The sequence below is a fragment of the Panthera uncia genome, unplaced genomic scaffold (assembly GCF_023721935.1).
Source record: "Panthera uncia isolate 11264 unplaced genomic scaffold, Puncia_PCG_1.0 HiC_scaffold_160, whole genome shotgun sequence".
Classification (NCBI taxonomy): domain Eukaryota; kingdom Metazoa; phylum Chordata; class Mammalia; order Carnivora; family Felidae; genus Panthera; species Panthera uncia.
In genome coordinates, this window is record NW_026058250.1 from 101,553 (window position 1) to 121,052 (window position 19,500).

The following is a 19,500-nucleotide window of genomic DNA, read 5'->3' on the forward strand; positions in this document are numbered from 1 at the left end:
TACATACTCTGGAGGTTAGTTTGAATGGGCTTGAAAAGTCAGAGATGGGTTCAGATTTGAGACTTTACACAACTGTATGCAGAGATTGGGATTTAGTAATTGAATTCATTTATTTAACAAATATTTATTCATCACTTTCATATGTGCCAGGTGCATTTTTAGATTCTGGTGATACATCTTTGAACAAAGGAAGTTCCTGGTGTCTGGACCTTAAGTTTTAATTGAGGGAGTCTGTACAATAAACACATAGATATTAGAATGTCAAATAGTAAAAAGTGTCATGCAGAGAAATTAAGAAAGATATCCAGAAAAGAGAGATTCTGGGTTGAACGTAAGAGGGTAAGATACTTTAGATTGGGTGGTCAGCAACAACCAACTTGATGAGTCAACAACTTGAGCAAAGACTGAATTGAAGTTAAAGAGCAAAACATGCAGGTACTTAGAGGCAAGAGTTTTCTAGTCAGAGGGAGCAAAATCTATAAGATAGATTTGATGTATCTATTCCACTGAAGATGGACCCATGTTGTCTCTTTCTTACTATAGAAACAACTCCCAGGATCAATGCCCTTATCCTTGTCTGCTCTTATAAGCCTGTATAGGAGTTTCTTTGGTTATAGCACCAAGTGTGCGATTGCTGGGCCAAAGGATAAAACCTGTTTGGTTGTAGGATACACACACACACACACACACACACACACACGCATACACATACACATACACATACACATTTAGGTTTTTTAGAGATGGCAGGATTGCTCTCCAGAGTAGTTGTACCAATGTATATATACTCTTAGCAAGCATAAGGGTCTCTCTTCCACAGGCTAACGTTGAATATTTTGGGGACTTTTTAATTTTTGCCAGTCTGACTAATTTTGCCAGTCACAGTCGCATGTTCTTCCGACTGAGCCAGCCAGGTGCCCCCACCAGTCTGATTATTGTAAAGTAATATATCTGTTTTTTTAAAAATTCCTGGGGTGCCTGGGTGGCTCAGTCGGTTGAGCGTCCGACTTTGGCTCAGGTCATGATCTCACAGCTCGTGAGTTCGAGCCCCGCGTCGGGCTCTGTGCTGACAGCTCAGAGCCTGGAGCCTGCTTCTGCTTCTGTGTCTCCCTCTCTCTCTGCCCCTAACCCACTCGCATTCTGTCCCTGTCTCTGTCTCTGTCAAAAATAAACATTAAAAAAAATAAAAATTCCTGATAACTAGTGAGGTAGCATCTTTTCTGGTATATATAACCCATTTGGCTTTTTCTGTGAATTGTCTATATGCTTTGTCCAGTTTTCTTTTGTATTTCTTGTTGATTCACAAAAGTTTCCTGTATGTTCTATGTAATCTATCATTGTTTAGTCATTTAAAATATCTTCTAATTTTTATTTTGTTAATATTGCCAATGATATTTTCGTTAACTCCATTAATTTTGGTTTTCAACTTTTGATGTAGTATAATTTACCAGGAAAATGAGCGATAGTTTTCATGTATTCCGGTTCTCAAGTTTAGAACTTTATAAAAAAAAATCTGTTAATTTCACTTGAGGTATCAATGGACAACACGGATCAAAAAGAAAATGTGGTAGTCCGTGGAGTATTAGGCTGGGGTAGTAGACTTCTTTCTAGTTCTAGAAATGTCACTAATGAACCTGGGACTTAAGAGAAGTCACAGTTTATCTTCTTAATCTCTTTGAGACACAGTATCTTGGTCAGTAAAATAAAATGCTTAAATCAGATGTGCAGTTGACCCTTGATCAAATGGCTTTGAAATCTGTGGGTCCGTTTTCAGGTGTGTGTGTATTTTTTGATACATTATAGTACTATAAATGTATTTTCTTGTCCTTATCTTAATATTTTTCTTTAGCTTATTTCACTGTAAGGATATAGTATATAATATATACAATATGACATACAAAAATGTGTTTTATTCAACAGTTTATTGTTAAGGCTTCTCATCAGCAAGCTATTAAATTTTGGGGGAGTCAAAACATTTAAGCATTGTTTGAGGGTCAGCTATATTTACTATTTAGAGAACTGATATGCATAGCTCCAAGATGATAAAAAATTATTTTAATGTTTGAAAACATTATTTTAATGATAAAATGTGTCATAGTTCCGAACGGTGGAGACATTACTGGTATGCATTCCATACATGTTTTAATGAATGAATTTTTATAAATGCAGTGACTCTTTAGGCTAGACTCTCACAAGAGAGACCCCAAGCAGTCTCTGCGCTGTTAACACAGAGCCCAGCGGGGGCCTCGAACTCACAAACCGTGAGATCATGACCTGAGCTGAAACCAACAGTAGGACACTTAACCTACTGAGACCCCCAGGCGCCCCTAAAAGAGAGTATTTTTAAGTCCTGACTGGTTTAGAAGGGTTTAAGCTTACTTGTAGTGTCTGTCACCAAGCAGGAATTTGTAGGTCCTTTAAAATTCTTAATTACATGAGATATTTTATCAGAGAAGAGAAAGCAGACAAATATCTTCTCTTTTCCGTGTTATGTATGTTCTGTTTCATATCTCTTATTCCAAAATAGATCAGTCTTTGACAGTCTAGCATGAGGTCTCATGGGGAATGCTTTAATAGCCTTGGTGATTTAAACTTGATGGTATTTGGACATATATGGAAGCATATCTAGTCAAAACCATTTCTAGGAAGTGTTATTAACATACAGTATACAAGGATGCTAAACAGCCTATAACATGTGCACAGGGAAGACTTTTCTTGTTCAAACTGAACTGACCTCTGTTGAGAAGTGTAAATGAATCCGAATGGTGCAGTATGGATTTGAATGAGGCTAGTGTCTTTGCTACCTCCTTGGTTTGTGTCAAAAATCTTAGGTCCTTTTATCTTGCTTTAATTTTTTGAAATAGTGGTGTTCCCTGATCTGAATTAACATCAGTTATGGTTGTTGATAGTCCAGCCACATATTTTTCATTTATTTAGTAACTTCCTTGTTTCTTGCTGATTTGGCATTTACGTAGGGCACTTAAAAGAAGCAGCTTTATTAAGGTGTAATGCACAGACCATACAGTTCACCCACTGGAAGTGTATAATTCAGTTGTTTTTAGTGTATTCACAGAGTTGTGTGACTATCACTACAATCAATTTTAGGACATTTTTATCAACCCAAATAGTAACCATATCCCCATCAGCAATCGCTCCACCTTTTCCCCCAATCCTCTGGCCCTAGGCAACCACTTATATACCTTTTATCTTTATAAATTTGCTTATTTTGGGCATGTCATTAAAAGAGACACCTTGCAGTCTTTGTGACTGGCTTCTTTGACCTAGCAGGTCAAATGAATCAGGGTTCATTTGTGTTGTAGCATGTTGCAGGATTTCATTCTTATTAATTGCCAAATACTATTCTATTGGATGGAATACGACATTGAGTTGTTTTCACTTTTTGCTATTACGATATTGCTGGTCACGTTTTTGTAGTGTACAACAAATGTAGACCTAAATCTTCATTTCTTTTGGGTATATATACCTAGAGGTAGAATTTTTTTTCATATACTAACTCTGTGTTTAACATTTTTAGACCCTGACTTTTCCGAAGTGGCTGCACCATTTTACATTCTCACTAGCAAAGAATGAGGGTTCCACTTTTTCAACATCTTCACCAGTATCTTTTATTATGTCTTTTTGTTTTTAGTCATAGTAGTGGTTTTGATTTGCATTTCTCTAATGGCTAATAATTTAGGCATCTTTTCATATGCTTATTGACCATCTGTTCATCTTTGTAGAACTGTATATTCAAAACTTTTGCTTTTTATATATATATATATTTTTTTAGAACAGTTTTAGGTTTACACTAAATTGAGAGGCAGGTACATAGATTTCCAATAGACTCTGTCCACACACGTACACAATCTCCATTACCAACATCCCTCACCATAATTTTTTTTTTTTTTTTTAAACATCATTCACCATAATGGTGCAGTTTTTTTTTTTTTTTTTTTTTACCAGGATGAACCTACATTGACACATCATAATCACTCAAAGCGTGTAGTTCCCTTAAGGGTTCACTCTCGGTGTTGTGCATTCAGTGTGTTTGGACAAATGTTATAATGACATCTATCCATCATTATAGAGTATTTTCTCCATCTTAAAAATCTGTGATCTACCTGTTCATCTCTCCTCCCACTCAACTGATCTTTTATATCAGTTTTGACTTTACCATAATGTTATATAGTTGAAGTCTTATAGTATGCAGCCTTCTTGGATTGGCTTCTTGCACTGAATAATGTGTGTTTAAGTTTCCTTCATATTTTTTCATGGCTTGATAATTTCTTTTTAGCACTCAGTAATCTGTTGTCTGGATGTACCATAGTTTATCTGTTCACCTACTGAAGGATGTCTTTGTTGCTTCTAAGTTTTGGCAGTTAGAATAAAGCTTATGTGCAGGTTTTTGTGGACATAGTTTTCTTTTATTTTTTAATGTTTATTTTTGAGAAAGTGTGTGCATGCGCACGTGAAGGCAAGCAAGGGAGGGGCAGAGAGAGGGAGACAGAGGATCTGGACCAGACTTCACACTGACAGCAGAGAACCCAATGTGGGGCTTTGAACTGTGAGATCACGACCTGAGTCAAAGTGACGTTTAACTGAATGCGCCACCGAGGTGCCCCTTGTGCATAGTTTGATCTTCTTTGGGTAAATACCAAAAAGCACAATCACTGCATTGTGTAGTAAGAGTATGTTTACTTTTGTAAGAAACTATTAAATTGTCTCCCAAGGATATTTTGCATTCTTTCCAATAGTGTCTGAGAGTTCCTGTTGCTCCACATCCTTGCTTGGCATTTGGTATTATCATTGTTCTAGATTTTGACATTGTAATAGGTGTGTAGTGTTATCTTACTGTTGTTTTAATTGTCATTTCATAGGTGACATATGCTGTGTATCTTATTGTTTCAATTTGCATTTCCCAGGTGACACATGATGAACATCTTTTCATATGCTTATTTGCTATCTGTTTATCTTCTTTGGTGAAGTGTCTGTTAAGGTCTTTGTTCTCGAAATTGGATTCTTTTTTTATTGTTGAGTTTGAAGAATTCTTTGTATATTTTGGATAACAGTTTTTTGTTTTTTTGTTTTTTAATCAGGTATGTCTTTTGGAAATATTTTCTCCCAGTTTCTGGCTTGTCTTCATACTCTTTTGATATTGGCTTTTGCAGAGCAGAAGTTTTTAATTTTAATGAAGTCGAGCTTCTTAGTTATTTCTTTCATGGATTCTGTCTTGGGTGTTGAATCTAAAAAGACATCACTGTACCTTAGAAAACCCATTTAGATTTTCTTCTATGTTCTCTTCCAGGAGTTTTATAGTTTTGTGTTTTACGGTTAAGTCTTTGATGCATTTTGAGTTAATTTTTGTGAAGGGGTTTAATTAACGTCTGTCTGGATTAGTTTTTTTGAATGTGGCCATCTAGTTGTTCTGGCACCATTTGTTGAAGACACTGCCTTTGCTCCATTGTATTGCCTTTGCTTCTTTGTTAAAGGTCAGTTGAGGGGTCTATTTCTGGGCACTCTGAGCTGTTGGAGTGATCTCTTTGTTTTTTGCTAGTACCACGCTGTCTTGATTACTGTAGCATTAACACTAAGTCTTGAAGTTGGGTAGTGTCACCCTTTCACCATTTCTCTCTCTTTTGGCTCTTTCCAACTGGAAGTTGGGTCTAGAGTCTTGGTTAATTAAGGCTGATGATATTTGGTATTTTAGAAGTAAGGTTGTATACTAATTGCATCACATCAGGAGGCACTTAAGGTCAAGTTGTGCAGCTGTTGTTGATACTAAGTTTGTTCTTTTGGTTGAGCTGGTGACTGACAGATCTCTTCATTTTAAAGGTCTGTTTGTTCACTGAATTTAGCAAGTCATTGGTGGGTGGTATTTGAACATACTGGGAATATTCTGTTCTTAATTTGTCGTTCTTTCATCTAATGGTTTTAGCATCCTTTGTTGAGCCATGCCTCAGTAAATTATTTCATTGAGGGAGGCTTTTTTGTTTTTGAAATTTTTCTTCAATTTTTATTGTATTTTTTTTCTAAGTCATTTCACTTACAGCTTTAATATTTAATAGTGGTGTGGAGTTATTGTTTGTGTGGCATGTTTTCAAACTAAGGACAGATACAGATAATGGGACAGCCTATAGCCTATGGTTATGGCTGCAGTGAAGGTCACTGCAGGCCAGGGAAATCTGTTTGTTGTTGGCAGGCAGAGGTGCTGAGTTTTCCCTTATCTAATTGTTTCTTTTAATGAAAACTAGAAAGTTTCCAACTGTAGGCACATCTGTATGTCTTTGGATTTTGGGTTTTTCCAGGATTTGGAAAGTAACTTCCAGGAATGGGCCTAGAAAGTCCATTTATAGGGTATGAGTATTTTTAGGCTCTTGGTCACTTATTTCCAGGTTATTTAGACTTAAAAATATCAAAGACTACAACAAGTTCAGTGATGAATGAATTGAATTGACTAAATTGTAAAATAGTGAGAAGATTGAAATGCCTCCCCTTTTAATTTGCACCTTCTCTTTTCCTATTGTTCTTAGGGAAAAAGAATTTGCGTTTAGATTTTTAATAATTCTCTTCTATAGTTTAGTTCAGAGCTAATACAGTACTCAGAAGCACTATCTTTCTTGCTTATGAATTTGAAGTTATGTGCAGTAACGAAAATCAGAGCAGCCTCATTGTGTGCATTATGTTTTTATTTTTTTAAGTAGGCTTTGCACCCATTGTGGAGCCCAGTGTGGGGCTTGAACTCAAGACCTGAGCTGAAATCAAGAGTTGGACGCTTAGTTGACTGAATCATCCATCCACTCCGTATTGTGTACGTTATTAATTAGGAAACTGAGGCATCCATTCTTTTAATACGGTTAGAAGATTTCTTTCACTCTGTATGGACATCTGTACTGCAGAGACACACCTGTGCTTCCACTGTGAGGGAGGGACTTGCTTCCCGGGCTTTCAGGCTTATCTGGTGATGGTCTCCAGGAAGATTCTTTCAAGTTCTTGGAGACATGCCTTTAGCTCTTCCCGCAACGTAGTATTTGTCTCTCCCTATTCCTTCCACCTGCCTCCCTCACTCCCTCCCCTTCTTCCCTTTTCATCTTTTGCTATTTACCGTCAAGTCTTCAGATTTTTTTTTTTTTTTTTTATGGAGATGAGCTATGTGTCTGGATCATTACCAGGTGGCAGTAACAGTAGCAACCCTATTAATTTCTGTATTCTAATTCCAAAAAAGGGTATTGAAGTGTAGTTTGCTGTGTGTACCACCCTCTAACCTGACCACCAGTCATCAGTGGTCATCTTTTTAAAGATTTTATTTTTATGTAATCTCTGCACCCAACATGGGCTTGAACTCCACAACCCTTCGATCAAGAGTTGCATGCTCTACTGACTGAGCTGGCCAGGTGCTCTGGTAGTCACCTATCTTTTATTCAAATAAAAGTTTATTTCTGTAGTGTTATGTTTGAAGGTCTCACTACGTTATTCCCCGTTCTTTGTCACCATTGCTATCCTTTCAAATGAATTCTACAATTGAGTACTCTGTTAATATTTCCTACATAGAAAACGTGATCCTTTTAAATTATTAGGGATTCAGGAATCTTTTTGACAGTTTCTCCAGGAACCTATTAGGTGAGAACACAGTGTGTTTGTAGGTGTTCGGGAGTAGGGTGGTGTGGTGAGTGCATTTTATGTTACAGTAGGAAGAGCTTGTGTTCTAAAGACTTGGTTATCAGGCCTCACTCTGCCATATACTAGTTTGCTACCTGACCCTGGATAACTCTGTTGATAACTCTAAGTCCTTCCTCTTATAAAACAGTGATATTAATCCACATGCCAGATTTGCTTTTATAGGCTTGTTATGGCATCTTTAAAAAAGTTTAATAGGCTTTAGCATTGTGGTATTTTAAATAATCCATTATAGGTCTGTCATTCCTGAATCGTTATTTTTGATGATGCATTTAATCTGCAATTTAGGAAGTGATTGCTTTTTAAAGCTTCCTTTAAAAGTTAATTAGCACTTTGTAATCTTTCTAGCAGAAGTTCTGAATGGTGGTTTCTCAGGCCTAAAAGCCTTTTGCCCATGAAATAAACCATTCATAATATTGTTTGTGTGGAGGAAATACACTGGATTCCAACTGGTATTCTAGAATCTTAGTTTTTACAGTTAAAAAAATTTTTTTATTCATTTTTGAGAGAGAGAGAGACAGAGGATGAGTGGGGGAGGGGCAGAGAGAGAGGGAGACACAGAATCTGAAGCAGGCTCCAGGCTCTGAGCTGTTGGCACAGAGCCCGATGTGGGGCTCAAACTCGTGAACTGCGAAATCATGACCTGAGCTGAAGTCTGACACTTAACCTACTGAGCCACCCAGGTGCCCCTTTACAGTTTGTTTTAGTGATTAGAATAGTTCTCTCTGCTTCACACCTCAGTATCTCCCAGAATTTGGGTAGAGAAAGAGACCCTTTTTGATTCTTAACCTAACAACTATTATAGTGCGTGGCACAAAATTGGTTCTCCAGAAGTATATGAACTGAGCTCTTTGTCCCAGACTATATGGGCTTCTTGGGAACAAAGTTCAAAAGCAGGGGGAGGAAGGACAGAGTATATACTTCTGTGGAAGACCTGAATGGAGCAATCTACTGGAGGGAGATAGGGATGGAAACTCTAGCAGCTTCCAGCACAACAGGTGAATGGTGATGGTAAAGTGAAGCATAAAAGATACAAGTACATAGGCTTAAGGATTGCCTTGCTCTGAAGGTCCAGACAAGTGTGAAGCTGTGTATGTGTGTGTGAACACTCTGCACTGTCTTTGCTGTAGGTAAGAAGTGCTCTGGAGGCTGACATTAGTCAGTGATTTTATTTTTCAAGTAGTAGTTCCCAAAATGCTAAAACCAGTAAGTGAAAGAACAACTGTTGAGAAACAGAATAGTTCCAGCCATAGATAATTTGCTGAGTACAATGTAGAAACAAACAGACCTTTAGAGTGAGGATGTCTATCAGTCACCAGCTCACCTAGGGACATGGCCTTTTTCTTTTTTGAGTTGGGTGGAGATGAGTTCTGCCAGAACCTTTTCTCTGTTATTTTTGAATTTTTTGAATTTTTATTTTTTTTTAACGTTTATTCTTGAGAGAGAGAAAGAGAGTGTGAGTAAGCAGGGAAGGGGCAGAGAGAGAGGGAGACGCAATCTGAAGAGGCTCCAACCTCTGAGCTGTTAGCACAGAGCCTCATGTGGGACTTGAACTCAAGAGTTGTGGGATCATGACCTGGGCCTAAGTCAGATGCTTAACCAACTGAGCCACCTAGGCACCCTGTTTTTCTCTGTTATTATATTCATATATTCACATATTCTTCCAGTGACTTTGTTGGTACAGATGTAAAAGTCCAGACTTTTTTTTTTTTCTCCTGCAAGGTCACACATGATCTGTTCCTGTCTGCTTCTTCAACCTCATCTGGTTCCATTTTCTCCTTTTCTCATTAAGTGTCAATCGTATTGGCCTTCTTAAGTTTGTTTCTGATCTTAAGGCCTTGTTTTCATTTGTTTTCCCTGTCTGTCTGGAGCCCTGCTTTCAGATCTTTGCCTGCCTGGGTCTCTTGTCTTTCACGTCTCTTTTAAATGTCACTTAAGAGAAGCCTTCCCTGAAGACCCAATCTAAAGTAACACATTCAGAGGCACCTGGGTGGCTCAGTTGTTTGAGTGTCCGACTTTTAATATCAGCTCAGGTCATGATCCCAGGGTGGTGGGATTGACCGCATTGGACTCTGTGCTGAGCGTGGAGCCTGCTTAAGATTCTTTCTCTCTCCCTCTCTCACCCACTTGTGCACATGCACACTCTCTCTCTCTCTAAAAAATAAAAATATAAAATAACACATTCACTTATGGTCGATATTTAACATGATTGTATTTTCTTCATATTACTCCTTCCTCCCTCTCTCCCTCCCTCTCTTTCTTTCACAGAAATACCTTTTTCCATTGGAATGTATGCAGCCTGAAGTTAGGGACACTATTTTGTTTGCTGCACTATTTTATTCTCAGCACCTAGAACAGTGCCTGGTACATAGCAGGCTTTCAGCAGTTTTATTGAATAAATCCATTAATTAGCTGTCATGTGGTACAGTGTAAAGTACTCTTTTGTTCAAAATTGATCACTTACTTTATTCACCAGATACCAATAAAGCATATATCCTGTATCTTGTTGGGCTCCTGGTACTACAAAGTTGTCAGTTTTGTCCCTGGAGGTAGACAGTATTGGAAACTGATTAAGACCATTGGCTTTGGTGTTCAAGTTCAAGCACTGCTGCTTAGTAGATTGTGGCCTTGGAAAGGTAAGGTCTCTAATCCTTTAGTTTTTTACCTAAAATATGGGGATAATTGGGGAGCCTGGGTGGCTTAGTCGGTTAAGCATCTGACTTCAGCTCAGGTCATGATCTCACGGTTCGTGGGTTTGAGCCCCGCATTGGGCTCTGTGCTGACAGCTCAGAGCTTGGAGCCTGCTTCGGATTCTGTGCCTCCCTCTCTCTCTGCTCCTTCCCTCGCTCATGCTCTGTCTCTCTCTCGCTCTTTCTCTCTCAAAAATAAACATTAAAAAAATTAGAAAATGGGGATAAAGATATCTGCTACATAGATTTATTACTAGGAATAAATAATAAAGCATTTAGTACTATGCTTGGCATATATATATGTATATGTATATATGTATATGCTCAGATTGGTGCTTTTTTTTTTTCCTTTTTTGTTTTTAAGTTTATTTACTTCTTTTGAGAGAGAGTGTGTGTGTGCACACAAGCAGGGGAGGGGCAGAGAAAGAGGAGGAGAGAGAATCCCAAGCAGGCTCCATGCTGTTAGTACAGAGCCCAATGCAGAGCTTGATCTCACAAACTGAAATCATGACCTGCGCTGAAACCAAGAGTTGGACACTTAAATCAACTGAGTCACCTAGGCGACCCAGATACTGGCTCTTTTTAAGAAAAATTTTTATTTTGAGATGCCTGTGTGGGTCCTTTGGTTGAGTGCCTGACTTTGGCTCAGGTCATGATCTTGAGGTTCATGAGTTTGGGTCCCATGTCGGGCTGTGTGCTGACATCTCAGAGCCTGTAGCCTGCTTCAGTTCAGATTCTGTGTCTCCCTCTCTCTCTGCCCCTGCCCTACTCATGCCCTGTCTCTGTCTCTGTCTCAAAAATAAACATTAAAAAAAATTTAAAAAAAGAAAGAAAAATGTTTATTTTAGCCAGGTGCTCTTCCATTAATTGGGGGAGAATCACTGAATTTAGTGTTTTCCATACCCTAGACAATTCCTTGTGAGAACTACAGATCAATGCTGGTCTGTTCTTCTTTTATAGGAATGTATGATCGAAACTACTGTACATTTTGACATCCACTGAGTTGCTGCAGAGCTGGATTTTCAGGTGTACCTCAGTTGTAGATGTTCAAAAGTTGTATTTCTCATACTTTGGCAGTGATAAGATTTACCTAGAGAACTTACTACTAAGGCACTAAGATGATGTTATGAGGTACTTAGCAATAAGTCAAAGAATAAATTTCTTTTTCATTTTTCTAACTTTGGTCTTAGTAGGGATAAAGTGGTAAATTCTTATAACACTTAATATTCTTCTTTTAAAAACTAGGAAGGTATTATACTTAGCCTTAGGCAGACCGTGATATTTAATCAGAATTTAGTTCTTTGGTTTTTGTGTGTGGGTTTCTTATTTGCACTTTACTATTACCTTCTACTAATGGGACATTGAAGACAGTTTCCATCAGAAATAAGTTGATTTAAGCAGAAGTTAGTTGAATTACCAAAATTCTAAGTTAGAAATCCAGCAGAAACATGCGAGGGTAGGTGAATGAAGTACAGGAATAATTCAGATCATTGAACCTTTTTCTCCACTTATGTTACTGTTGATTTTTTATGTATAATGTTGATTCACATATGTTAACTTATCTTTACCAGGTGTCCATGGATCTCAATAGTGCCAGCACTGTTGTTCTTCAGGTCTTAACACAGGCCACCAGTCAGGATACTGCTGTATTAAAACCAGCAGAGGAGCAACTGAAACAGTGGGAGACACAGCCAGGTTTCTATTCAGTGTTATTGGTAAGTTGTTGTAAAATAGTTGATTACTATTTTTAATAAAATGAGACACCATTCATTTAATTGTTCTCAGAATCTACTTGTACTGGTGGTTTACTTTAGTGAAACTGATCCAGATGTTTGCCTGTCATTGCCACTGCCATTTATTAATTCAGGGCATGGCACTTGAGAGTGTTGAAATGTTTGTCGATTGTTGAATAGATAACTGAACAGGGTATTGGTAATGTCTGCTCAGAAGGCAGGACACTGCTGATACTCTGTTTTAGCATGTTCATGCTGACTTGAGGACTGTAGACAGTACACTTTCATGTTTTGTCTTTATTCTTGACCCAGTTAATTTATGTTGTCACAGTTGTTCAGTCTCTCTACTGCAGCATAAGTCTGCTCAGTGTGTTGCTTTATTATTATTATTTTTTTATTGCTTATTTATTTATTTTGACAGCTTGGGGGAGGGGGAGAGAGAGAATCCCAAGCAGGCTCCATGCTGTCAGTGCAGAGCTGGCTGTGGGGCTTGATCTCAGGGACTGTGAGATCATGACCTGAACCAAGATCAAGAGTAGGATGCTCTACTGACTGAGCCACCCGGGGCCCTTACTCACTGCATTGCTTTAAAACATGGTTTTCTTTTCCCCATCTAAAAATTTCATTTTCTTGACACATTTGATCTTATGGGTGTTATGGAAAATAGTCTAATAATTAGCAATATATGCTTTAACTAAACTTTTCTAGGAGTTCAAAGCTTTGGTTTATAAAAATTATTTTCTGAATGCCAGAATAAAAGAATGTCTTTTTTTGTATTGACAGTCTTCTTTATTCTTTTCCTTCTTATGAAAATTTCGCAACTCTGATGAGTGTTTTTTGCATTTGGCAAGGGCAGTAAGGCTGCCAATTGGATCACAATTTGATCCAGTTTTGAAACTTGGTTGTAAATGCCGAACAAACTCTTCACCATATCTTTTTTTTTTTTTTTTTTTTTTTTTTTTGAGAGCATGAACAGGTAGGGTGGGGAGAAAGGTGGAGTGGGTGGGGGGAAAGAGAGAGAGAGAACAGAGAAAGAAAGGAAAGAAGGAAGAAAAGGACAAGAAAAGGGAAGGAAAGAAAGAAAAGAAAGAAGAAAAGGAAAAGGAAAGGAAAGGAAAAAGGAAAGGAAGGAGAATCTTAAGCAGGCTACATGCCCAGTGTAGAGCCAGACATGGGGCTTGATCCCATGACCCTGGAATCATGACCTGAGCCCAGAATCAAGAGTCGGATACTCAACTGGCTGAGCCACCCAAGCACCCCTTGTTTACTGTATCTTATAAAAATAGAAGATTATGAAAGTTGACATACATATTCTTGATTTCATGGCTAAAATGCTTGAGTTACTTGTTAAACTTAGGAAGATACTAGTCATACCTAGAATCATACTTGATATTCTGAATATAAGTGAAAGTTGGGTGTTTGGCCCAGTGGAAAAAAGGTAAAAAACATTGATTAAAAAATAAAAACAGATTGCTTTTTAAAGATACTGAAGATAATATTCTATCCTTTTTTGGATAACCCTACTGTCACGTTTGTAAAATTTGGGTACAGAATATTTCTGAGTATCTTTATTCTTCATATGTTTATTTAAATGAATATACTGGATAATTAGCCTTGTGTTTTTTCAGGTCAAAATATAAAACACTTGTGGTATTTCTAATTTGGGTTACTCCCAGACCTTAAAAAAAACAGTAGCTTGCTGATTAACTGTTTGCTTCTTGTGCAGTTATGAATTGTTACTTTTAAGTGCCTAAGCCTTTTGTTTTTATATTTACTAGCTCTACTTTTCTTCTTAGAGGGATAGTAAAATTTCTTTTAGATGGGATAGATTATAACAGATGGAGAAATTAAGTTACAGGCAGGAATTTTTTAATTTTCCCTGAACTCACTGTCTTGGTACTTTTAATCTCTTGTTGCCTTAGCTGTTCTTTCTAGTTTGGAGGTGGAAAATTTGCATTCCTGATCTTCAGACTTGTGTTCCTGTCTTGTTCTTCAAAGTACTTCAGGAATATTTCTACTTGGATTGACACCTGCAGCTTGACTTTTCTTGGTTCGCGAAGTTTAGGCGAGACAGGCAGATAGCCACCAACTTTCCACATTATTTCCATCCATTTGTTCATTTGCTCCTCAGGTATTTATGACTCTGTCTTTTGTGGAAGGCAGACATGTAAAGTGTTAAAATCGAATGCGATTAATGTGGTGGAGAAGTCCATTCTTTCTTTTGCAAAGGAGACCTAAAAGAGGGTCTCTGTCTTAGTTGTCAGGGGTATTAAAGAATAAATGGACATTACACAACTCTCTTTGTAAATTTTATTTCTGGTATGTACGTGGTTTTCTAAAAATGGGATATTTCTAAAAACATACCTGTTTTTTATAGTTTACATGTGATGTTTTTCTGTAGTAAGGAACATATGTCCACATCATTGCTTTTGGTTTTGAGGTTTTCCCACACAAGGTTGTGTTTAGGAGTTCAAATTTGGGAATTTGAGTAGTTTTTGGTCTGAAGTGTAGTGCAATTTCAGTCAGTTAAGATACTCCTCATTTCCCCTATGTAACCACTAACCTAGATAAGTTTTTTATAAAGAAACAAAACACTTTATGGGCACCTGGGTGGCTCAGTCGGTTGAGCATCCTGAGTATTCGGCTCAGGTCACACTCTTCATGGTTTGTGAGTTCAAGCCCTGCATCGGGCTCTATGCTGACAGTAGTGGGGGCCTGCTTTGGATTCTCTGTCTCCCTCTCTGTCTGCCCCTCCCCTGCTTGCTCTTTCTCCATCTCTCTCTCAAAAATAAATAAACATTAAAAAAAAAGAAATAAAACACTTTAATTCTGTGTTTGTGATGTCTTAGTGTTAACATTTGTTGTATTTTTATTTCCATATACAAGTGTTAGGAATTTTTGTTAATTTTAGTAATGTTTTTGGTAAAAATGTATAAAGGTCACAGAACAGTTATAATTTTCTCCTTGATCATTAAGACCTTGTTGCATGCTTTATTTGCACAGTCATTTTTATGATCTCCTGCAGCTCTGCAAAGCAAGGACTCTCTGTACTTGAATTAATGTTCTGTCACATTTATTTGTAAGCTTGATTATTTTGATAAGAGAATACTTTGAAATAACTCCTTTCATAGGATGTGCTGATAATGCAGGGGCTTTGACTCCTTAGAATCTTTGAATGTATGCTTTGGTGGGTCTACTTTTTTTTAATTGAGAAGATATTTATTTCAGTGTTTTGTGTGTAGGTTGTGGTATATAATTATGTTTTTTTCTGAGTTTAATTTTTTATTAGGAAAATTTTCAGACATCTAAAAGTAGACTAAATGGATCCCAAATATTTATTACTCAGCTTAAAAATGAACATACTTCTACCACGTACGCTTTCTTACATGAACTCTGGAGCTCATAGAGATTTAGAAAACATGTTCTCTGTAGCGATAACACTTAAGTGAAACATTTAAAGTGTTATCCATATTTCAGTATGGGTAAAGTAATTATACTTTAACTTATGACATGTTCATTTTAATGCTTTGTTTTTTGTTTTTTTTACAGAATATTTTTACAAACCACACTCTGGATATAAATGTAAGGTGGCTTGCTGTGCTATATTTTAAGAATGGAATTGATCGTTATTGGAGACGTGTAGCACCTCAGTAAGTTCTGTCACTCTCCCTGGCCCATGTAATCCTTTCCAGATTCGGGGCAGTATACAGATGTTCCTCTTAATCTTTATTCTTTATGTGGAAGAATGCATTTGTGCTTGCTTCAGCACACACATTAAGTTAGAACAGTGCAAGGAAGGTCAGCATGGTCCCTGTGTAGGATGACATTCACTTTCTTAAAGCATTTGATATTTAAAAGAAAAATGTGTTAACTACTGAAGAAGTAAAGGGTTCTATATGTCAGTATTCCTATTACTGCTTTTCTCCCCGAGTTATTTTTATTTAAGAGGGAGGCTGTGGATTTCTTGCTGTCTTTTGCTTTTGAGGGTATCCAATTTTATGGGCACAAAAATGCTAAGTGAATGAATTAGGTTGCAAAGTTTTTTTGTTTTTTTTTTTTAAGAGAAGTATGAAGTTAGGATTTTGAAAAAAAGTTACTGAGAAGGAAATCCCAGGTCATTTTACCTTCCAAGTCTTCTGCATAATTGCCTTTGTGGTGGGAATAGGGTCGTAGCCATTTGTCATCCCCTCAGATTGAGTTGTAACTGCTCTATAGATGGTTAAGTGAAAAGATATCTCTTGATAGTTAATTATATGTTATGTAATAGATGGAAATTAAATATAGACATGACCCTTGAATTCATTTGATAAAATAGAGTGAACTTTGCTAAAGAAGTAACTTAGTCTTTGTTCCCCAGTAGATGGCACTATAGCTCTTTATGTTCTTTATATTCATAAGTCCTTAAAAAAATAAACTTGTCAGAGTACTTCAAGGTGCGTATAGAATATGCTCTTGAATAATATTAGAAGCAATTAGAATATTTAAAGAAATTTTTTTTGATGTTTATTTTTGAGAGAGAAAGGGAGAGCGTGAGCAGGGGAGGGACAGAGAGATAGGGAGACACAGAATCTGAAGCAGGCTCCAGGCTCTGAGCTGTCAGCCCAGAGCCCAATGCTGGGCTCAAACTCATGAGCCATGAGATCATAACCTGAGCCGAAGTCAGACACTTAACCGACTGAGGCACCCAGGCACTCCAAAACAACTAGAGTATTGTAAGGCTGCACTAAGGATACTGTAATATAAAATAAACATTTCTCTTACTTTAGAATTCATAATTTTGAGAGAAATGAAGTAGTGATGAGGAATTGTGTATTATTGATCTACTGGAACCATTGCAGCACTGCACACCTTTCTATTGCTCTGTCCAATTAAATTTTAGATAGCTCTGAAAATTCATTCTGTTTTACCAGTTAATATGAAGAATATGGTTACCAATGACAATTTTGGAAGGTAGAATTAAAGGTAGATTCAATTAAAGGTAGATTCAATATTTCAGATCATACATTCACATAAAGAATTAAAAATGGGAATTTAGTTTAAATATGAAAAGTTAAAGGGGATATATGGTATTAGGTACTTAAATCCGAAGCTTTTTCTTTTAGTATAGATTGAGATATACCCTGGAATGGAGATGAATGTGGGGAGGGAGCAAGGATGGTAAGAATGTACTCAGAAACGCAGCAAGGGAGCAACACTCAGTTATAGAACTCATTTAAATTTAACACACTTAAAACATCTGCTTGTGTGTGTTCTTATCTAAGTTTCATCTTATATAGTTCCTGCCCCTACCGCTATTTTCACGGAATGAGCATCAGTTTGAACTTACAGATCATTACTGTATATAATTCAACTTTAACTGGGTCCTAATTAATTAGATACTATGCAGTTTGTGCTTGGAAACTAATCTGAATTCATCTAATGATAGCATGTGCATGAAATTAAAGGTGCAGTGTTAACCATTAGTGGAGAATTGCTAAAGACATGAGTTTTCTCCAGGTTAATATCTAAGTTGGAAGTACAACACAATCATAAAAGGATTAAAGAGATCATTTTTCATGGGAAAGCCTAGACTTGCATTAGGCTTTGACTCTTTTTCACCTGAATGTTTATCTTAATCTTGTTTTCTCATTTGTTTACTCACCTGGTCATAGTTAAGGTTTATAGAGACTGTTATTGAAGTACAATATACAACATAACTGAGAAAGTGCACAAATGAAGGGTACAGTTTTAATATTTATAATGGGACCACATCCATGTAACTAGCACTTGCAAGTAGGTGGAACATTAGTAGCGCCCAGAAGCCTTCCTCCTGCCTCGCGGTCACCTGTGCACCCCTCCCCAGCAACATTTGACATCTCTTAACCATACATTAACCTTACCTGTTTCTGAAGTTCCACAAATGGAAATCTTATACTATGTTGTTTTGTGTGTCTTTCATTCATTTTTACATTTGTGAGATTTACCCATGTAATTGCCTGAAAAGTTTTCTCATATGTAGGAGGAAAATATTCCATGTTAGGAACATAGCATATCTATTTGTTCTGCTGCTGTTGGGCGTTAAGGTTGTTCCTAGTTTTTGTCTATTAATAGTAATGCTTCTTGAAAACTCTTCTGCATATCTTACTGCACATAAGTGCATTTTTTGGTCATGTGTAGTCAAATGTGTGTTCAGCTGTAGTAAATACCATCAATTTGTTTTCAAAGGTTCATACTAATTTACATTTCCACAGGGGCATATCACTGTTGACATTTGCTGCTCATTAGCACATTTGGTCTTATCTGTCATTTTGGTAAATTTTTCATTTTTCTGACCAACAATGAATATCTTTTTCATATACTTATTAGCCATTTGAATATCCTGCTTTTATAAAGGGCTGCCATTGTGCAAAAAAATGGGTTATCTTACTGATTTCTGGGACTTCATAGGTTTTGGACTTTTGTTGAAAATACACATTGGAGGGGCGCCTGGGTGGCTCAGTCGGTTAAGTGTCCGACTTCAGCTCAGGTCATGATCGCACGGTCCGGTCCGTGAGTTCAAGCCCCGCATCGGGCTCTGTGCTGACCGCTCAGAGCCTGGAGCCTGTTTCAGATTCTGTGTCTCCCTCTCTCTCTGACCCTCCCCCGTTCATGCTCTGTCTCTCTCTGTCTCAAAAATAAATAAATGTTAAAAAAAAAAATAAAAAAATAAAAAAAAAAAAGAAAATACACATTGGAAATATTTTCTCTCTGTCACGTGCCTTTTCACTTTCTTGTGTTTTTTGAGGAGAAATTCTTAATTTTAATGAGGTTCAACTTAGCTATTTTTATATTTTTTTGGAGCCTATTATAAAATGTTTGCTTAGTCCAAGATTATGAAAATATTCTGCACTTTCTGCTAGAAGCATTGTTTTCTGTTTTACACTTAGGTGGATTGTCTGTCTGGAAGTGATTTCTTTGTTAGGTGTGTATGCGGAGTGAGGCTGCAGCCGGTATTCCTTCTCTAACACATTTCAGTGGTTCCCTTGTATGTGCTGTTCATATATAAGGATCTGTTTTTGGATTCTCTCTTTGTCCTGTGGCCTTTCTGTCTTTGCTTTAGTTGTTACTACTTTCTTTACTTTTTCCGATTTAACTTGCTGGTTTCTAGCTTTTTGAAATGGAAGCATAGATAATTCACTTTTAGTTTTCCTTATATATGCATTTAAAACATTAGGTGTTTTCTTGTAATCTTAGCTTTAATTCAGTTTTATTACCACTCAGTTGATAAGATTTTAGAATTCCTCTTGTGATTTCTTTTTATACCCATGGGTTAATTAGAAGTATATTTCCTGATTTCCAGGATGTGGGCTTTTTAGTTATTCTTTTGTTACCGATTTCATCCTTGGAAATGTGCTGTCTTGTGTTACAATCTCAGTATATTGTTC

General features: G+C 37.1%; 1 protein-coding gene across 1 annotated transcript in view; it reads left to right on the forward strand.

Annotated features, from left to right (window-relative positions):
• LOC125917226 (importin-11-like) overlaps positions 1–19,500 on the forward strand; it is a 37,251-nt gene that overhangs the window by 5,976 nt on the left and 11,775 nt on the right. Inside the window, exons 2-3 of the mRNA XM_049623475.1 lie at positions 11,936–12,079; positions 15,647–15,747. Of these exons, the coding sequence (XP_049479432.1) occupies positions 11,942–12,079; positions 15,647–15,747 (239 nt within the window). The 5' untranslated portion in view covers positions 11,936–11,941. The remainder of the gene's footprint in view (positions 1–11,935; positions 12,080–15,646; positions 15,748–19,500) is intronic.